This window comes from Juglans microcarpa x Juglans regia, chromosome 2D (genome assembly GCF_004785595.1).
Source record: "Juglans microcarpa x Juglans regia isolate MS1-56 chromosome 2D, Jm3101_v1.0, whole genome shotgun sequence".
Taxonomy (NCBI): Eukaryota; Viridiplantae; Streptophyta; class Magnoliopsida; order Fagales; family Juglandaceae; genus Juglans; species Juglans microcarpa x Juglans regia.
The window spans coordinates 3,147,691-3,165,494 of NC_054596.1; the positions used below are offsets into that span (position 1 = coordinate 3,147,691).

Sequence of the window (17,804 nt, forward strand, 5' to 3'; positions counted from 1 at the left end):
GATGGTTGCAAAAAATCAGTAGTTGTGTCTAGTAAGAAGAGTAGTGTAGAGTTGAGGAAGAAGCTAGGCCGGAAGTGAAGGTATTTATATTAGTCAGGGCCGGGAAGAAAGTAGCCTCCAACTTGAGTGTAAGAATTATTCTGTAAGGCCATTAATGTTGCCTGGATTTTGGAGTTTTCTTTATTCTTTCACTGCCGCAGTTGATCATGTGGTATCATCCTATCGTATATTGAACATTCGTAGTGATCCAGATGCTTGGGGCCCACCGTTCAACCAGAATAGTTTTCTTGCTACCTGATTCTCTCTCTCTCTTTGCGTGTGCGCGCGCGCAGCCAAGATGCCTAGCTATAGCTTTTCAGTTTATGGTTTCTGCCAAGATGAATTCTGTATTTAATGACGTGACGACGTTCTACGCAGCATTTTCATTTGCTTTATTAATTCGATACAACTGCTTATAATTTTACTTATATTCTTATTTACAAAATTTATTTTATTATTTTTTTAAATTAAAATTTTAAATTTCAAATTTCATTATATTTAGCATATTAATAAATAGCATATAGAGAAATAAATTTTTTATAAATTTTTTTTAAGTACATTTAACATTTTTCTTAATTTTATCGAGGACTACAATATTTGCGCAAAATGGAACAAAATAATGTTTCTTTTCTACACATCCATGGAAGGCACATGAAACAATATTTCATCTGACAAATTAAAGTACTGATAGTACTAAGGTTATTCTCGATCTACTTAAGGACAAGAATCTACTTACTAAAAGAAGAAATAAAAGTAACAAGTAGGACTGCAACCCGATCAATCCGAACTGAATTTAGGTCCAACCCGATCCGACCCGATCCGCCAACAAGAAACAACAACTTAGCACCGAACATTTCGGATTGAGTCAACCCAAGTTTTTCCCTGAGATGCTAGAAGACTTGGTCAACGTTGCACTTGTGGATGTAGAAGACCAAGATGGCCATCAGTGAGGCCCCCACCAAGGCCGCCATGGCAAGATGGAGAGACGATGTTGAAGAAGAAGAATCCATGGAGGGAAAGAAAGAGATTTTCTCGCTGTGTTTGATTCTCAATCAGAGTTGATGAACACACCGATGACGAGGATACCCATTTGCCATTTGATTTTCTCGCTATTTTTTCTCTCCATGAATATCCTTTAAACATGGATACCCGTCTCTCTGTATCTTCCCTTCTCATCACCCTTTCCTTATTCTCAACCGTAACACCTCTATCTCATTGCCTCGAGGATGATCTCTTCCTTGCCTGCAGTCGTACTTGCAAGTGTGGAAACCTCAAAAACATCTCCTTCCCTTTCTAGGGAGGTGATCGGTCTCAATGTTGTGGCCACAGAGTACGAGCTTGAGCGTCGGAACAATTCGTACGCGGTTCTGAAATCTGAAGAGCTTGAATTCTTGGTTCTGAACATCAACCAATCTGCTCGTAGCATGACTATTGCAAGAATGGATCTCTGGGATATCCAATATTCTTGTCCCCGAAAGTTCATCAACACCACTCTAAATTTCACTTTGTTTGATTACGATCCTCAAGCAGTTCAGAAGGTGGTGATAGATATAATTATACATGCTATTTAGACAATGTGAGATTTCAGAGAATGGCGATGGGAGGCAATGGTGATGACGAAGAGAATGCGGAAGGCAAGGCTGCTAGGGTTTGATTTGCAAGTAAGAGTTTATAAACGTGTTACTTGTTAGTCGGGTTAATTGGGTTGAAACCATTTTTTAGCAGATTTGACCCGAAATGTAATCCAAATCAATTTTAACGGACGGGTTTATTCGGGTTCTTCGGGTGGGACGGGTCTTCGGGCCATTTGCACAAGCCTAGTAACAAGAGTCTTGAACAACAATATTTGTCAGTGTTCCAAAAATGTCTACGAGTAAATAGCTCTAGGAACAAATGGATCGGATCGAATTAAAAAATGTAAGGATTTGTATAAATTATACCTTTCGTCACCACTTTATGAAAAACTGTTAGATATAAATATGTTATTAGATACCTGTGACTTGATTGGTGAAATAATATCTCTCTTCAAACTTAATTTCCTATGTTTGATTTGTATTGAGACATCATGTGGAAGCTGCCAGAATATTATATATTAATTGGAATGTAGAAAATGTATTTTTCCCATAATATTGTCAATTATATTGAGTCACAAACACATACAAAGTCTAGCAATTTTAGCTCATGATCATGATCTGCTTTGTCGATCTCTTGGCGCCATCAGAGAGTATATATATATATATATATAGTACCGCGCGTCCCAATTCCTAATTCCCGGGAGCCCTCGATTCCCCTTCCCCTCCTTTCTCTGTCGGGGGGCTGGCAATTGACTTGATCAGATACATGGAGAAAGTCAACAAGCTGGCTTTCTTTTGACTAGAAAGGACCGGGGCCAATTTTAGATTCGTTCTTGATCATACTTTCATGATTAGGATCATATATATATCCGCGGAAAGAAAAAGTTGCATATATATAAGAAGGGAACATAATTTATCAATGATTCTGGTCCATGCATGCATGCTGCCACGATGATCATTATCATTGGCGTCAGTATTCGAATGTCAAACCAAAAACTAAAGAGAAGCTGTTCCTTTCACAGACAGTGATTTGCCGGGGAGATAATCACTGCATGCATAGATCTGGATAGTTAATGTGATCATCAGATGCGCCCAACCATTGCAGATCATGCGTGTTGTACTGTTGCCTAGACTTAATTATTTGCACCGTACGTAATGCTTCAAATTTATATCACGGTCATGAATTAAGTCTGTTGGAAATGTGTTCATCATGATGATACAAGAATATTAGCTTTCGAAAAAAAAGGGGATATTTAATATCATGTTTTGGACTTTCTTAATTTAAATAGCTCTATAAATTATGAAAGATTTGTGCATGTAACTCTTATATAAAATGGGAGTGCCCATTGAAAAAGATAGAAGATAAAGTGAAAAATTTTAAATGTAAGAATAAATAGTAACTGATATATAACATTCTAAAGATTTTTTATTTTTTGAATCAAAATAGTCAAAAGAAAAAGAGGGTGGGTAGAGAATCATGATTGGAGGAGGGGGAGTGCCCAGCCGTCCCTTGAAAGAGGATCCTAGCATTCTACTTACTCTGATCATTATATATTACCAACGCTAATTTTATAGAGCACTCATCACATATTTGAGAAAAGTACCGTAGTATATCAAATGAGAAACTGGTTTTCAGTACCGATGCATCTGTTCTAGATCGGCCTTTGTGTTACATGCGCATGCATGAGATCATCAGCGACTGATCTTGGAAACTAATTACACCTTAAAATCCATATTCAACTTCAGTACTATTGGCTCTAATCAAATGATCTCTTTGAATTGTTTCTAAATTTATCGAAAATCTCTATATAAAACACAACACACCAGATGATCACTAGGCAACATCTGAGCAGTACTGTACGTGTGCATGCCTGCGTTGAGCAGTACTGTATTGATCAATAACCCATTCATGCACCTAGCTAGAGCCTAGCTCGTACTGATCATGGTTGCAAATTAATCTGCAATTATATATTGATCATATATATAATAATGTTCACCGTTATATTCTCCTTCGTTGTCATCATTCATCATGATCATTGTCAACGTACGTAACAACCTATTAATATTGATCCCATGCTCTTCTTTAATTTCCTTATTCATCATTTCCGTACCTTTTCAGTGGTAAGAAAGGAGGTGGAAACCAGAGTTGACTCCTTTGAAGCGTACGTGGTCGGTCGTGGTGATATATATCATTACGAGGCCATTCATGTCATATAATATGCTCAAACTTTCTTCGACCATGAAATACATGATACATACAGGCCGCGTCAACGATCGATCGAGATCTTTAAATTAACAACGTCCGAAAAACATGATATAATATTTGAAAAGCTAGATACAGAATTTTTTATGTATCTGAGCAGAAACATGATAACCTTTTTAAAAAGATAAATGATGCTTCACTGACCAAAGAATGCACGTATGCCACAAGTATGTGCAAAAACATGAGGATTCTCCTAATCCTTCTAGTCCTCCGATCCCCAATCGCATGCAACTTTATTCCCGTTGGCTAAATTCTCCCCACAAGTTCTAGGGTTAAGTGACTCGATCACAGTTAACTACTGGTATAGAACCATGCCACGTATATATTCATGTATGCATACTCAGTACTGCGTGTTTTCTCTCTCTGATTTTCATTTTTTTTTTTTTTCCTTTTCCCATATCAAATTTTCTTAATTACCTAGCTAGCTATAGTAATTATATCAATATTGCATATTATAATATATATATATATATATATATATATAAATATAGTGGGATTTTCCTAATATTTCTTATGAACGCAGCTACAGGGTTATGCGCGCGCATTATATATATGATCGATCCATGCATGTATGCCACGGCCTGCTAATGATCAATATGAGTGATTGTGTCCAAATTAATCTTCATATAATTTTCTTGGCCGGATCACTAACACTACCCCAAATATATAACACTGCCGGCATTGCCATCAGTCATAACAAAATATTAATTATACTCGAGATCGATGTTAATTAGAGTATAATTCTTTAACACAAGTTTTGACTTACTCGGTACAGGCCGCACCCTCACGGCGGCCTGATCTAGATCGATCTGCGCTGATCATGATCTCCAACGATACTCAATGCCAAAATAATAAGTACTAAAAATCTCGCAGATCTGTTCATGAATAACAAGTTATTAGCGCGCTATATGCATATATACATACATACATATATATATACATACATACATATATATATAGTACTCTTATGTACTTTTTGAACTTTGAAGTCATTAATTTGCTGCTCTCGCTGATCTCTTGCGTTACATGCATGGTACGTACGTACATGTTTGGATCGAGTAGAGTACTGCTCCCATTTGGTCGGAATTGATCAAGCGACCCCGGCCGGAAGGTACCTGCCTGATTCCACTAGTCCAACTTGAACCGTCTGGTCCAATTATTCGATCCAAAGTTCTTTAAAAGCAATTGATTAATAACTATACAGAAATACTAAATGTCTTGAAGATGTGTCTTGAAGATCATGTGTCTTGAAATTTTTTTTTTTTTTTTACTTAATAATTAAATAAGTATTTTTTAATGATATTATAAATTTTTTATTTTTTTTATAAATATTTATGATGATTAAAAAAAATACACGAAATAAAAAAAAATAAAATAAAAAAATACTTTTTACCTGTTGGTGGACTTTCGAGCTACATCTCTCGGGAGATGTAGCACTGCTCATAACTGCACGGCCGGCGAGGACTCTAAAAAAAAGACTTTTCAGATCCCCAGACTAAATACGTACAGTGTATGCTGATCAACCATCGACTTTGTGGGTAGGTACGTGCAGCACACTGCACATGAGGACTTACCTGCAGGACCGATCTAGTACTTAATTATCCAGCTAGTACCACAAAATCTTATAAATGTCGTAGTACTATTGGATAGTTCAACGTTCAAGCTGAGTGATTTATATATATATATATATATATATATATAGCATAAGCAAACAATAGATCACCATCAAGGAACTTGCATGATTACGACTTTTTAAGACCCGGCCAGATCACGAGTACTCATATAGCTAGGCATGCATGCATGACCCGTACGTACCACACCATGCAATCCAACTAAAGAAAAATAGCCCAATATATATAAGATTTGGACTATTATACTGTTTCACTCTTACTGTTAAGTGTACCGTTTAGTGTAAATTTTTTTACTTTTTTTTATATTTTTTTAATATATTTAAATATGTTTAAAAAATAAAAAATATATACTAATACACTTAAAATCACTTTTTTAATTACTAAGTAAAAAAAAAAATTTACCAAGCAGTCAAATGGAGCGGTACAAATAGGAGGACAAAGTAGTGTTTCTGTATATATAATAGATATATATATATATATATATATATAGTTTTGCAGTTTAGTTTTGAATATAATAATTATATGATTATAAATTTATAAGCTCCACCTGCATCTTGTTCATGATCTCGATCGATCGGTCTCTATTTTTCAGTTTATATATATATATATATATATAATATATATATATATGAACTAATATATAATTACTAATTACTTATATATATATATATATATAGTATTATGATCAATAGGCGTATTAATTAACGTTCATTTATTCGATGGTTGGTGCATCAATTTAGATTCCCTACCATGAAATATAACGGGTCACCTACTGATCATCACCGTCGTTAATAATATATATATATCTATATATATATATATATGCAATTAAAATTCTAAGTAAAGTAAATCCATTGGTCTAAATCCTATAAATATATATATATATATATATATATATATATATATTCAATTAGTCTGGTACATGAGGAAGTCTGCTGGATATATAATTAATTGTGTGCCATGAGCATCGATGATCTATCAGGCCGGCCCCACCCTGCGATCGCATACACTAGGTGTCATTTGTTTTCGCATATGAGATGAGAGAAGAGGAGATGAGTTGACATTAAAATTAAAAAGTTGAATAAAGTATTATTAGAATATATTTTTTAATATTATTTTTGTTTTGAGATTTAAAAAAATTAAATTATTTATTTTATTTTATATTGAAAGTTATGAAAATTGTAATAATTAGATGAGATATTTTCTAAAAACAAACGAACCCTAATGATCTCTTTAGGTTTGACAATACAAACCCATGCATGTCTAGGCAGCGAAGGTTGCACCATCAAAATATACGTACGCTGCCAAGATTTTAAAAGTCTCTTTTATTTTTATGATCATTCTCATTTCATTTCATTTAATTATTATAAATTTTTTCAATTTTTACATAAAATAAAATAAAGAATTTAATTTTTTTAAATCTTAAAACAAAAATAATATTGAAAATATATATTCTAAGAATATTTTATTCAACTTTCATCTCGACTCATCTTATTTCATCTGTGAAAACAAACGAGATCCAATCTCGAACGGTTCGAACCCACTATTCTTATATAAAAATAAATAAATAAATAAATATACGTACTGCTATTTATAGAAATCAATGACTAACTAGCTAGGCATATATATATATATATATATAATATGTCTTAATCTTGTCTTCAAGTATATACAAGCTGAGATCTCTCTTCAATTCAAATGTGGTGGCAGATATTCTCAAGATGGTAATATGTCCAAAAGCAAATAGTGATAGGCAAATCTGGGCTCATGAGAGAAATGAAGTCTTTTTTAGCATGAAAAGCTACTACAGGTTTCTTAAAACAAGGTTGGGATCACATGGTGCAAAAACTTCATCAGTTAGCTCTACCAAGGTTGTATGGAGACAGATTTGGAAGATGCCAGTGCCAAGTAAAATTAAAGTTTTTGTTTGGCGTGCTTGCAAAGAAGGACTCCCCACAAAAGATAACTTGTTGAAGAGAAAAGTGAAAACTGATACATAGTGTGGGTTTTGTGGTTTCCAGTGAAGATCTCAATTATGCTTTGATAAATTGTGTCAGTTTATAGAGTATTTGGAGGGAGATCATGCCAAAAATGAGCTTTGCTGCTGATATGAGAATATATGATGTTGTTTTATCCCTTTGTGAAGGGGTACTCAGTGAGAAGTTGCATGTGTTCTTTATATTGGCGTGTAGTTATTGGTATAGGCGTAACAAAATGGTACATGATCAGGTCATTCTAAGTCCAAGAAATGTTGTTGCCAATGCATTGAGTTTGCTCAGAAGCTATAAAGAGGTAAGATTTCAGCCTAATGCCCAGTTGAAAAAACATTTTTGCTGGAAACCTCCACCAGCAAGTTTATTAAAATTAAATGTTGATGAGGCTATTTTTAGGGAGGTAGGCAAATCTGGTATGAGTTGCATTTTATATGATGACCATGGTAAAGTTCTAATGGCATCTAGTAAGCTTGAACATGAGGTTGAGGAACCAGAAGTTATTGAACTAACTGTTGTTTTTCGAGGGCTACAGTTGTGATCTAGTATGGGCATTGCAAACATTCAAGTTGAATCAGATTGCTTTTTAGTAGTCGAGGCTTTGCAGCGTCATACAATGGAAGATTCTCTGCTTGGGCCGTTATATCGAGATTAAGTTACTTTCCACGCATTTTTTTAAATGTAATTTTGTTTATGCACATAGAGAATGAAATAAGGCAACTCATTGTTTAGCTCATTATGCGATAAATGTAGATGATATCGCTATGTAGTGAGATTGTATTTCAGACTTTCTTTCTCAAGTCTTTTGACTTAATAAATGTCTATAATCTCATTTCATCAATGAAAGTTATGATTCTTATTAAAAAAAAAAGTATATATAGTTTCAAAGAATATATATATATATAGGTGCTTCCAACATTAATTAACATGATTTATAATACTATTTCTTTTCATTTCATTCAATTGTTAATTAGCTGGTGACCCTACATGGATTGTTTCGCTATTCTTTAATAATTAAGAAGTCTAGAATTCTAGCTTATTATTATGGTTGGGGTATTTCCAAATTCTCTATTAATTTGACTCTTTGAGAGTCGGGACCTCAAAAGGTTGCAATCTTATTGATCAGCTAATAATTTGTACGACTTCTAACTTTTTAATTCTTCAGTATTTCGTTTCATTAAACAACTCGAACTTTTCAATGCCTTTCCGCTGAAGCAATGCCTGAAAGTCTATTGTTTATAATAAAGGTTTCAACTTTCAGGTTTCAAATCAAGATCAGACCCTTTCTGACCATAATATATATCATTTTTTTTAATGTATTTTTTGTATAATTGGTTGCATTATTTTTTTAATATAAAATTATTAATTTGATTAATCAAATAAGTAGAGTACGTAATAAATATATAAAAGTGATTATATGTTACAGAACTATATATATATATATATATATTGCTATTTATATATAACCCCCTTAAGTATTGGTCATTGGTAAAGAATTGGGGCCAAAGTAGTCTGTTTACTGATTGGTGACAATTAATGGAGCCAAATTAAACTAAAAATAAAATTATATTCATATATATTTTTACACCCTGATTAGATGTTCACATCACGTAGTACGCTATTTTCTTAGAGTAGAATCTACACTAACTAAGACCTGTATATCTTGTAGGAGAAATTAGAGTAAAAAAACAAACAACTATTTATTATAAATTGGACCGACCAAATACAAAATAAGGAAATATTACGTCTTAAGCTTATTATTTTAAATATATAAAAGTAGTACTCGTCTATATATACGTAATCTCGACGAATTTAAATTTTATTAACTGGCCATAGATATTTGTCTACGTTTGGGCCTACATAGCCGCCGGTCCAGGGCCCACTTTATATTTTACTTTTTACTATTAAGCTAGCTAAACCCAAACAGCCCCAGTACTACGGCTGGATGTGGCCCACGTGGAACCTTGAAAAAGCATCTTATTATTAGACTCCAGCAAACATTAAGATGAAACCTTCTTTTGCCACGTGGTAATTTCCGAAAGAGTAATGTTACAGCTATAGAACACGCCACCATTCTACTTATAAATGTGACATATTTATCATTATAAATAAAAATAAATAATAAATACATCGCATCTTATTATAAGTTAAATGTGTCACATCTAATAAAAGTAACATTTTTCTTTCCGAAATCCTCACATGGACACAATGCTGTCACCTGATCATGTCCGCACGTCGTTTTGGCGTTGAAAAGCCGTTAATCCCGCCAACTTGTAACATCACAGCCAGGATTTTTAAGCAAATTTTTATTATTATTTATTTAATTGTAGTAATTTTCCTTTTGAATCATCCCCCATAGGGATTGGAGTGGGAGAAAGGTCGCCTTCCTCATTGCTTCAACATTCCAACTCTCTGCAACCCCACACCTCTACATATAATATCTGTAAAAATAATAAGAAAATAAAAAACCCATTTTGTCCCCATCCTTCTCTCCTAATTCTACCAACATATCTCATATATAAGCATTCAGAGACATATCATCTCCCCCTGCCTCTCTTCTTTCTCTCTCTCTGTACATAAGTACACCCAGAGATAGAACTTGAAAAGTCAAAGCCTCTTGGCCTAGCTTCTTTTTCTTGGCACGTTAGTGAGGTATGTTTCTTGTATCGTCTGAATATTTTGCTGCTTCTTCTTCTTCTTCTTTTTTTAAATTTCATTTTTGATACCCGAGTGCATTGACATCTATTTCAAAGGTTGACTTATTTATGTGTTTTCTATATCGCATCGTTTGTTTTGCTAGCTTTTTGCCATTGGAGTTTGATGACTGCGTAACTGTTTCAATTTTCAACTGAATTATGTTGTTCTTTAGTGCTTGGTCATTGAATTATAAGCACTTCTCTAGCTTTCGAAGAGCCCATTAAATATATATTTCATTCTTTCTGGGTTTTCATGCACCGGATCAAACGTTATGTTATTTGTTCGATAAATAATAGAAGAATCTGGGAACAAAAATTTGTGGGGTGCAAATGGAAGTTGGTGCTTGGTCATTGCACTCTTCGTTTGTTTTCTTGCAAAATCTTAATATTATTTTGAACTTGATGTTGGATTGTGGCATTTGCTTATGATGGGAAAGTCAGCATAATATACATTGAGTTAATCATCCGCAGCTAAGATTTTAGTTTGTAATTCATTCTGTATAAACTGCACAGGTCTAGTTTGCTGTTTCTCTCTGATAACTGCTTTCGTTTTCTGTTTCATTTTCATCAGTAAAGACACAGAACGATGCCTGGCCGATTAGCTATGGATGCAATACATGGGAACAGTGTGCTAGACCACGAATTTAATGGAAGCCAAACATCGAATCAGGAAAGCTCTGTAAGAAGTCCGTTGAGTACGCAAAGTGCTCAAAGTGATTCCATTGATCTGGCTATTGATGGCGTTTTTGACACCTCTATCGACCAGCTGTATCACAATGTCTGTGAGATGCAGAGCTCGGATCAGTCACCCTCAAGGACTAGCTTTGTGTCATACGGATGGGAATCAAGGATTGATTCAGAATTGCGTCATCTTGTTGGAGCTAGCGAGGAATTTGAGGTAACAAAGGAGGTGCTCGTAGAAAATAAGGAAATAAGTAATGGAGGTGACTTGACTCCAGAGAAAGAGAACGGTTCTGTTGCTAAAAAGTCGGCAAAGAAGTCGAAGACCCAATTTGCAAGTCCTAAGCAGCTTTCTCGCTTACAATTGGACTATGGAGCATCAGCAAAATCAAGTCCCAGGAGTAAATCTTCTCATGAGAGGCCTCCCATTGATAAGAGGTATGAGAAGAATTCCAGAAAGGTAAATGCAGTTTTCGCCATGAAAAAACAGAGAAATGTTGCTTTACTTAAAGAAAAACTTCGGAATGGAATCGAGGATCCTCTTGTGGCAGGACTAGATAACCCTGAACTTGGCCCGTTCTTGCTTAAACAAACTAGGGATATGATTACCTCTGGTGGAAAGCCTCAGAAAGCTCTTGTATTGGCTCTTCGGGCATTGAAGTCGTTTGAGATATGTGCAAACGGGAAGCCCAGTTTGGAGCTGGTCATGTGTTTACATGTTTTGGCAGCAATACACTGCAGCTTAGGCCAACACAATGAGGCAATTCCGATTCTTGAGCGCTCAATTGACATCCCAGTGATAGAGGAGGGCCAAAATCATGCACTAGCTAAGTTTGCTGGATGCATGCAATTAGGTGATACTTATGCAATGCTAGGTCAGATTGAGAATTCAATACTGTTTTATACAGCAGGTCTTGAAATCCAGAGGCAAGTATTGGGAGAAACAGACCCTCGATTTGGCGAGACATGTCGCTATATAGCTGAGGCACATGTTCAAGCATTGCAGTTTGATGAGGCCGAGGAGCATTGTCAGATGGCTCTTGACATCCACAGGAAGAATGGTTCTCCTGCTTCTCTTGAAGAAGCAGCAGACAGGAGGCTCATGGGACTTATCTGTGATGCAAAGGGAGACTATGAAGCTGCTCTTGAGCACTATGTTTTAGCAAGCATGGCCATGGCAGCCAATGGCCTGGAAATAGATGTAGCATCAATTGATTGCAGCATTGGAGACGCGTATCTATTCTTGGCTCGGTATGATGAAGCAGTATTTTCTTATCAGAAAGCACTCACGGTCTTTAAATCAGCTAAAGGAGAGAATCATCCAACTGTTGCTTCGGTTTTTGTTCGTTTAGCTGACTTGTACCACAAGATAGGGAAGTTCAAGGAATCCAAATCTTATTGTGAAAATGCACTTCGAATCTATGGAAAGCCTTATCCTGGGATCCCCTCAGAGGAGATTGCCAGCGGTCTTATCGATGTTTCTGCTATCTATCAATCTATGAACGAATTGGAGCGATCACTCAGACTACTTAAGAAGGCTTTGAAAATATTCGGCGACGCCCCTGGTCAACAAAACACAATTGCAGGAATTGAGGCCCAGATAGGGGTTATGTATTTTATAATGGGGAACTACTCTGACTCATACAACACCTTGGAAAGTGCCATTACCAAGTTTCGGATGAGTGGAGAGAAGAAATCTGCACTGTTTGGGATTGCTCTTAACCAAATGGGACTTGCCTGTGTGCAGCGCTATGCAATAAACGAGGCTGCAGATCTTTTTGAAGAAGCAAGAAGTATACTGGAAAAGGAATATGGGCCATATCATCCAGATACATTAGGGGTCTATAGCAATCTTGCTGGCACTTATGATGCAATGGGAAGGTATTATTCTCTTCTTATGTTTTATCAAAGTGACTGATGTGAGAAGTTTTTATTGTTTTGCACCATTTGCTTTGATCTTTTCTCTCTCTGCTTTGTTGTTAGTCATTGTTAAGATATAAAATAAATAATAAAATTGACATCTTCTCATTAGCTTAAGTTTTTGAGACAAATGGTAATTTCACATAGTATCAGAACAGAGGTCCTGAGTTCGAACACTGATTCTACACTTTATCTTATTTAATTGAATATTCCACGTATTAGGCTATCCATTGAAGGAGAGTCTAGCCTACACGTGAGTAGGAGTGTTAAGATATAAAATAAATAATAAAATCTATATCTTCCCATCAGTTTAAGCTTTTGGGACAAATGATGATTTCACAATCATCGACACAGCATTTTGCGGGGTATATCTACAATCTAAGTACAGATTCTCTTTATTTAAACTTTGTAATAATATTTTTGTGCTTTCCAACTTTAAAATTTGGCAGGCTGGATGATGCCATTGGAATTTTGGAATATCTCGTTGGAATGAGAGAAGAGAAGCTAGGAACAGCAAATCCTGATGTGGATGACGAGAGGCGGAGGTTAGCAGAGTTGTTGAGAGAAGCCGGCAGGGTCCGGAACAGGAAAACCAGATCACTAGTTACACTCCTCGACACCAACCCTGAGATCATAAACGACAATGGTATTAAGGTATTGTAATGCCCATGGTGTATGTATATATCTATATGCTTGTTTGCAAAATATCTTTCAGATGAGGATTAGGTGTGGTTGGTTTTTTTTTTTTTTATGGGTGCTGGGCCTGTTGGCAAATTCGGAAAAAGAAATAAACAATAATAGCAGCTACGAGCATTCTTCCTTTGTATGTCTCCATGTCAATAAATAAAAAAAAAAAATTGGTGGAACATCATTTTCTTGTTTTCAATGTTGATGAAACTTCACTTTCTATTATTGGTGCACCAGCTGTCTATTAGCAATTTATGGTAATTCTTTGTTCGGAAAATATGTACCGATTTCAATTTCCAACAGCCACGAGCTGTGATACAACAACTGCTATTCAAGATTCCGCCACGCTGTACTACTAATACCAAGGCAAGTTTCATGCACTGCTTTCAAACCTTTATACACTTGGTTTGGTGGTTGTAGATGGACTGCAGTTGTCTCGAGGTGAAAGAAGATATGTAGACATTCACAGGCATCAAAACTCACAATTTTGATTGATCAACTAAAACTCAATAGCATCCATGAGTATCCATGTCCTTCTCTTTTTCTGAAAGTTACAAGGATGGAGAATTCCCAACAATGAAGCTTCTTTTAGCTTTTTTTTCCTTAAAGATAATTTTTAGTAAATAGAGAAATGCATCAGGAACATAGTTCATACGGTACAGAAAATAAAACCGACTTTGGTCGCCTTGAAAGTTAATGTTTGCCTGATTGCAAAATCAAGCATAGTTACACAAAATCAAATTATCTTATCTCATATGATCATTATAATTTTTTCAAACTTCTATACAAAATATAATAAATAATTTAATTTTTTCAAAATCTAAAATAAAAATAAAATTAAAAAATTATATCATAACAATATTTTATTCAATTTTAAACAAAACATCACATCTCATCTGAACTGTGTAACTCAACGAGTAATAGTACTCGTTTCACACTGCATATTCAGGGGACCATTCAAAAAGAATTATTATTACGAGCAGCATTCTTTAACATAGGTTTCTAAGCAATTGAGCAGCATTCAATGTTCATTAACATAGTGCAATGTGCTTACAAATTCTTGGGATGATAACATGCCTCCCGAATTGAAACTGGTGGGTCAGAGAAGGAGCCATTGAGAATTCGGTTTGCAATCCATAGGTTGGCTGACTCAGAGTAGTGTATGCCATCCCAGCTAACGTGCCTTGATGGATTCTGACATAGATTACCATAAACCGTTCCATTAACTATTTCTTTCTTCCCACAATCAATAGAGTATCCATAGTAACTCCCACAACAGAACTCAAATGGATCGACAAAACCTGTCATCATCAAACAGTTAAAGATTAGATCTGCAATGGGTAGTGGATTATTATCCCACTGCTACTGATGTTTGTAGATAAAATTAACATTACCTTCATTCTTTGCATTGCTGATTAGTGCATATTTAGCGGAATACATGTCGACATGTGTCAATGCTGCATCAAAGAGCTGTGCCCTCAGTTTAAACACCATGTCCTTGAGCTGCCTGTTGAACTCCTGAGCTATCTCATTCTGAGGCTTCACGCACCCATTTTGATCCAGATTACCAGGCTTAGATCGGTCATTTATTACACTTTTTGGCAAGCAACCGATTGGGCCTGTATTATGTACCCAAAATATTCTTGCACCTTCCTTGTACAATTGCTTAAACAACGACCAAAAGAATGGCTAGAATTATCAGTTATTTTCAGAAATTGTTCAATTATAACCATCAGGTGGTGTTTGCTTACATGCACTGCTTGGGACAACTGGCTTAACATATCAGGGATGGAAAGTCGAACTTGTTCTACTGTTGTGTATTGAAAACCATAGGCCAGATCGTTCTGTCCAATATCAAATATGTAAAGAGCCTTTGAGAAGTCCTTAGGCCTTGGGAGGCTGCTTTTGACTGATGGGATCTTTCCTGGAGCCAAAATTTACAAATTCAATGCTCATTGTTAGTAAGCTTTCAGGACCACAAAGTACTGTATTTTGAAACATCTTTTAGCACACAAGGTACAGTGAGAGGGGCGTGAGAGAGACTGACTGCTAGGGTCAAGTTGATTGTTATACAGAGCTTCTGTTTGAGATTTAAAACGCATGAACTGGGACATCTGAATCCAGAGATGGAATGGACTATACCCGCCTGGACGAATGGATGAACCTCCTGTTGCAAAATTTGCACCATGCCTGAAATCCGTCCCGATCGAGTCCAAGTATGCACTCAGGTATGGTGATTTCAGCTCCTCGGCTGCACTGAGATCGAGAAATAAGTAAAAATACACAACCACACATGCATCATATAGTCACCTTTTCCTTTTCGTCAGCTATATACACAGCCAGCATCACTTGGACCCAAACCCAGAATGATCATAACTATTAAGCATGCAAAGTGACGTTCTTATACAATGCTAATTAAGTTTAATACCCGAGTATTTTAGGCCAAAGAACCATTTTGTGTGAATCTTTGTATTTGCATAAAACGAAACTGCAATCAGAGGATTAGCCCAGTTACCTATCAAATCTAAGATGAGACGGCCATCACAAACCCTTCCCGAAGGATGTCCAAAGAAGGTTTCTCCATTGGGTTGATGAACCTCTGACAATGCGGCAGATCTTCCTCCGGTGTCCGAGTTTGAGTCTCCAAAGTTGAATATTGCTGGAAACTCGCATCTCCGTGGACCGCTGCCGCCCAACGCCACCGCTGGAAGCACCAAGAAGCCCACAACCACGAGCCGCAACACACCATATAGCCTCATCGAATCCATGGTTGTCCTGGCAATATCCCTTGTCAGTACCAAAAGAGTTGCACTCTCATCTTGTTTATACTTCAGTGGGCTCTAGAGTGAATGTAGGCAGCGTCAGAGTTACCGACATATCGACTTTGATTTTCAAAGATGCGGGATTTTGGCATTTGTTTTGGAGTAACGATAAATGTAGGACAGTTTTTCCAATTTTTTTATAATTATGCTTTAAAATAGGATATTTATGTAAAGCAACATTATTTTTAAAGGTATTTTATAAAAATGTTTTCCTCATTTAAAACATAATTATATAAAATATTATAAAAATAATTAGATGTCTATCATTTTCTTTTGTTCCGTAAGTAAGCACATGTAAATTGTTTTTTATTTTATTGGCACAAACTCTCGAGAGACACGCACAACGAGAAGACTCATAGACCACAAATCGTTCAGAGGATGGTGTCGATTTTGCTAAAATCATTGCACGTGGTCCTCACGTGCCGCTTACAACTATGCGTGGTCCTCACGTGCACACACACCAAATCACTACTACCAGATCTTTTAGATTTGACTTTTGTGTTTGAAAAGAGACAAACGTGTTACCTCATGCACCGTCAAAGTCTACCGAAATTGGTCCAAACTGTAATCCATCATTTTTTACTCTTGTTTTCCTTATTTTATAGTAAAAGTAAAAAAAGAGTTCATCTCTTGGACGATTTCTCCGTAAAGGTTAAGTCATCCATTTCTATAAAGGGTGAGATTAAGTCTCTGTTTAGGCAAAGTGCTGTCTCTTGGACGTTTTTCTGTAAAGAGTATCAGCAGGAATAAAGTCCATATCAGTCCAGTATTGTTCCGATAAAACTCCAAATAGTTGATATGAGGATATCCCCACATGTATCCAGTCATGAATGTAAATTTCTTTTAATAAATGAATAAATGATGACATTTTATTTTAATAACCCAAGAAGATAGGAATGGAGATGAGAATGCATAGCATTTTCGAAGACAAAAACACATGCCCTATGGACAAACGGTACCTTATCACTAGTATTGGATTCGTCAAATTCATTTTCAAATTTTGATGAAAAGAACATGTTTTTGATATATCTAAAACTTCTTCATCCATAACTACACATTGGATTTGCTATTGAATTGACTAAAAAAATAATATTATTTTTTTAATAATAATATTTTATTTTATTTTCATATTTTATAATTACACTAATCATATGTTAATTAATAATTAAATTTTATTCTTACATTATTATTATAAGACGGTTGGAGATTAAACGTAAATAAAAAAGACCATTGGAGATTAAAAGTAAATAAAAAATAGATTTGATGAGTGAACAGTAACCCTTCAAATTTGAAGAAACATATCCATTTATTGTAGTTCAAAATTTCATACTTATCTCTTTGGCTAATCCAATGCAGCTTTCTTTTGATGAAATTCATCATATTTTACATTTGACTAGGTTTTTTATGAAGCCAATATCAATGCTAATGCTCTTGTGCTTCTTGTTCTCTGCGTAGACTGCACAAGAGAAAATGAATCCATTGAAAACTCAAACATGCATG

General features: G+C 35.5%; 2 protein-coding genes and 1 long non-coding RNA gene across 6 annotated transcripts; 2 read left to right on the forward strand and 1 right to left on the reverse strand.

Moving 5' to 3' along the window:
* The first annotated feature begins 9,853 nt into the window (after positions 1–9,853).
* On the forward strand, positions 9,854–13,771 carry LOC121250106 (protein KINESIN LIGHT CHAIN-RELATED 2). Its single transcript, XM_041149046.1, has 3 exons — positions 9,854–10,150; positions 10,766–12,756; positions 13,245–13,771. Exons 2-3 carry the CDS (start codon positions 10,781–10,783, stop codon positions 13,456–13,458), a joined length of 2,190 nt encoding a protein of 729 aa, XP_041004980.1. The 5' UTR covers positions 9,854–10,150; positions 10,766–10,780; the 3' UTR covers positions 13,459–13,771.
* On the reverse strand, positions 13,168–16,406 carry LOC121250108 (GDSL esterase/lipase At3g27950-like). Of its 4 annotated transcripts, none has more exons than XR_005937705.1 (7): positions 15,998–16,402; positions 15,530–15,733; positions 15,234–15,406; positions 14,877–15,147; positions 14,537–14,783; positions 13,767–13,935; positions 13,168–13,420 (listed from the first exon to the last, which is right to left on the reverse strand). XR_005937705.1 is itself a non-coding variant. In XM_041149050.1 (7 exons), exons 1-7 carry the CDS (start codon positions 16,248–16,250, stop codon positions 13,400–13,402), a joined length of 1,131 nt encoding a protein of 376 aa, XP_041004984.1. In that variant the 5' UTR covers positions 16,251–16,406; the 3' UTR covers positions 13,168–13,399. The 4 variants fall into 4 exon arrangements, 3 of the variants coding, with proteins under 3 accessions (XP_041004984.1, XP_041004982.1, XP_041004983.1); XM_041149050.1 differs by having other exon boundaries at positions 13,875–13,935; positions 15,629–15,733; positions 15,998–16,406; XM_041149048.1 differs by having other exon boundaries at positions 13,875–13,935; positions 15,998–16,403.
* Positions 13,990–14,684, forward strand: LOC121250110. Its single transcript, XR_005937708.1, has 3 exons — positions 13,990–14,207; positions 14,401–14,480; positions 14,523–14,684. It is a non-coding gene; the product is annotated as an uncharacterized LOC121250110 (long non-coding RNA).
* Positions 16,407–17,804: the final 1,398 nt, after the last annotated feature.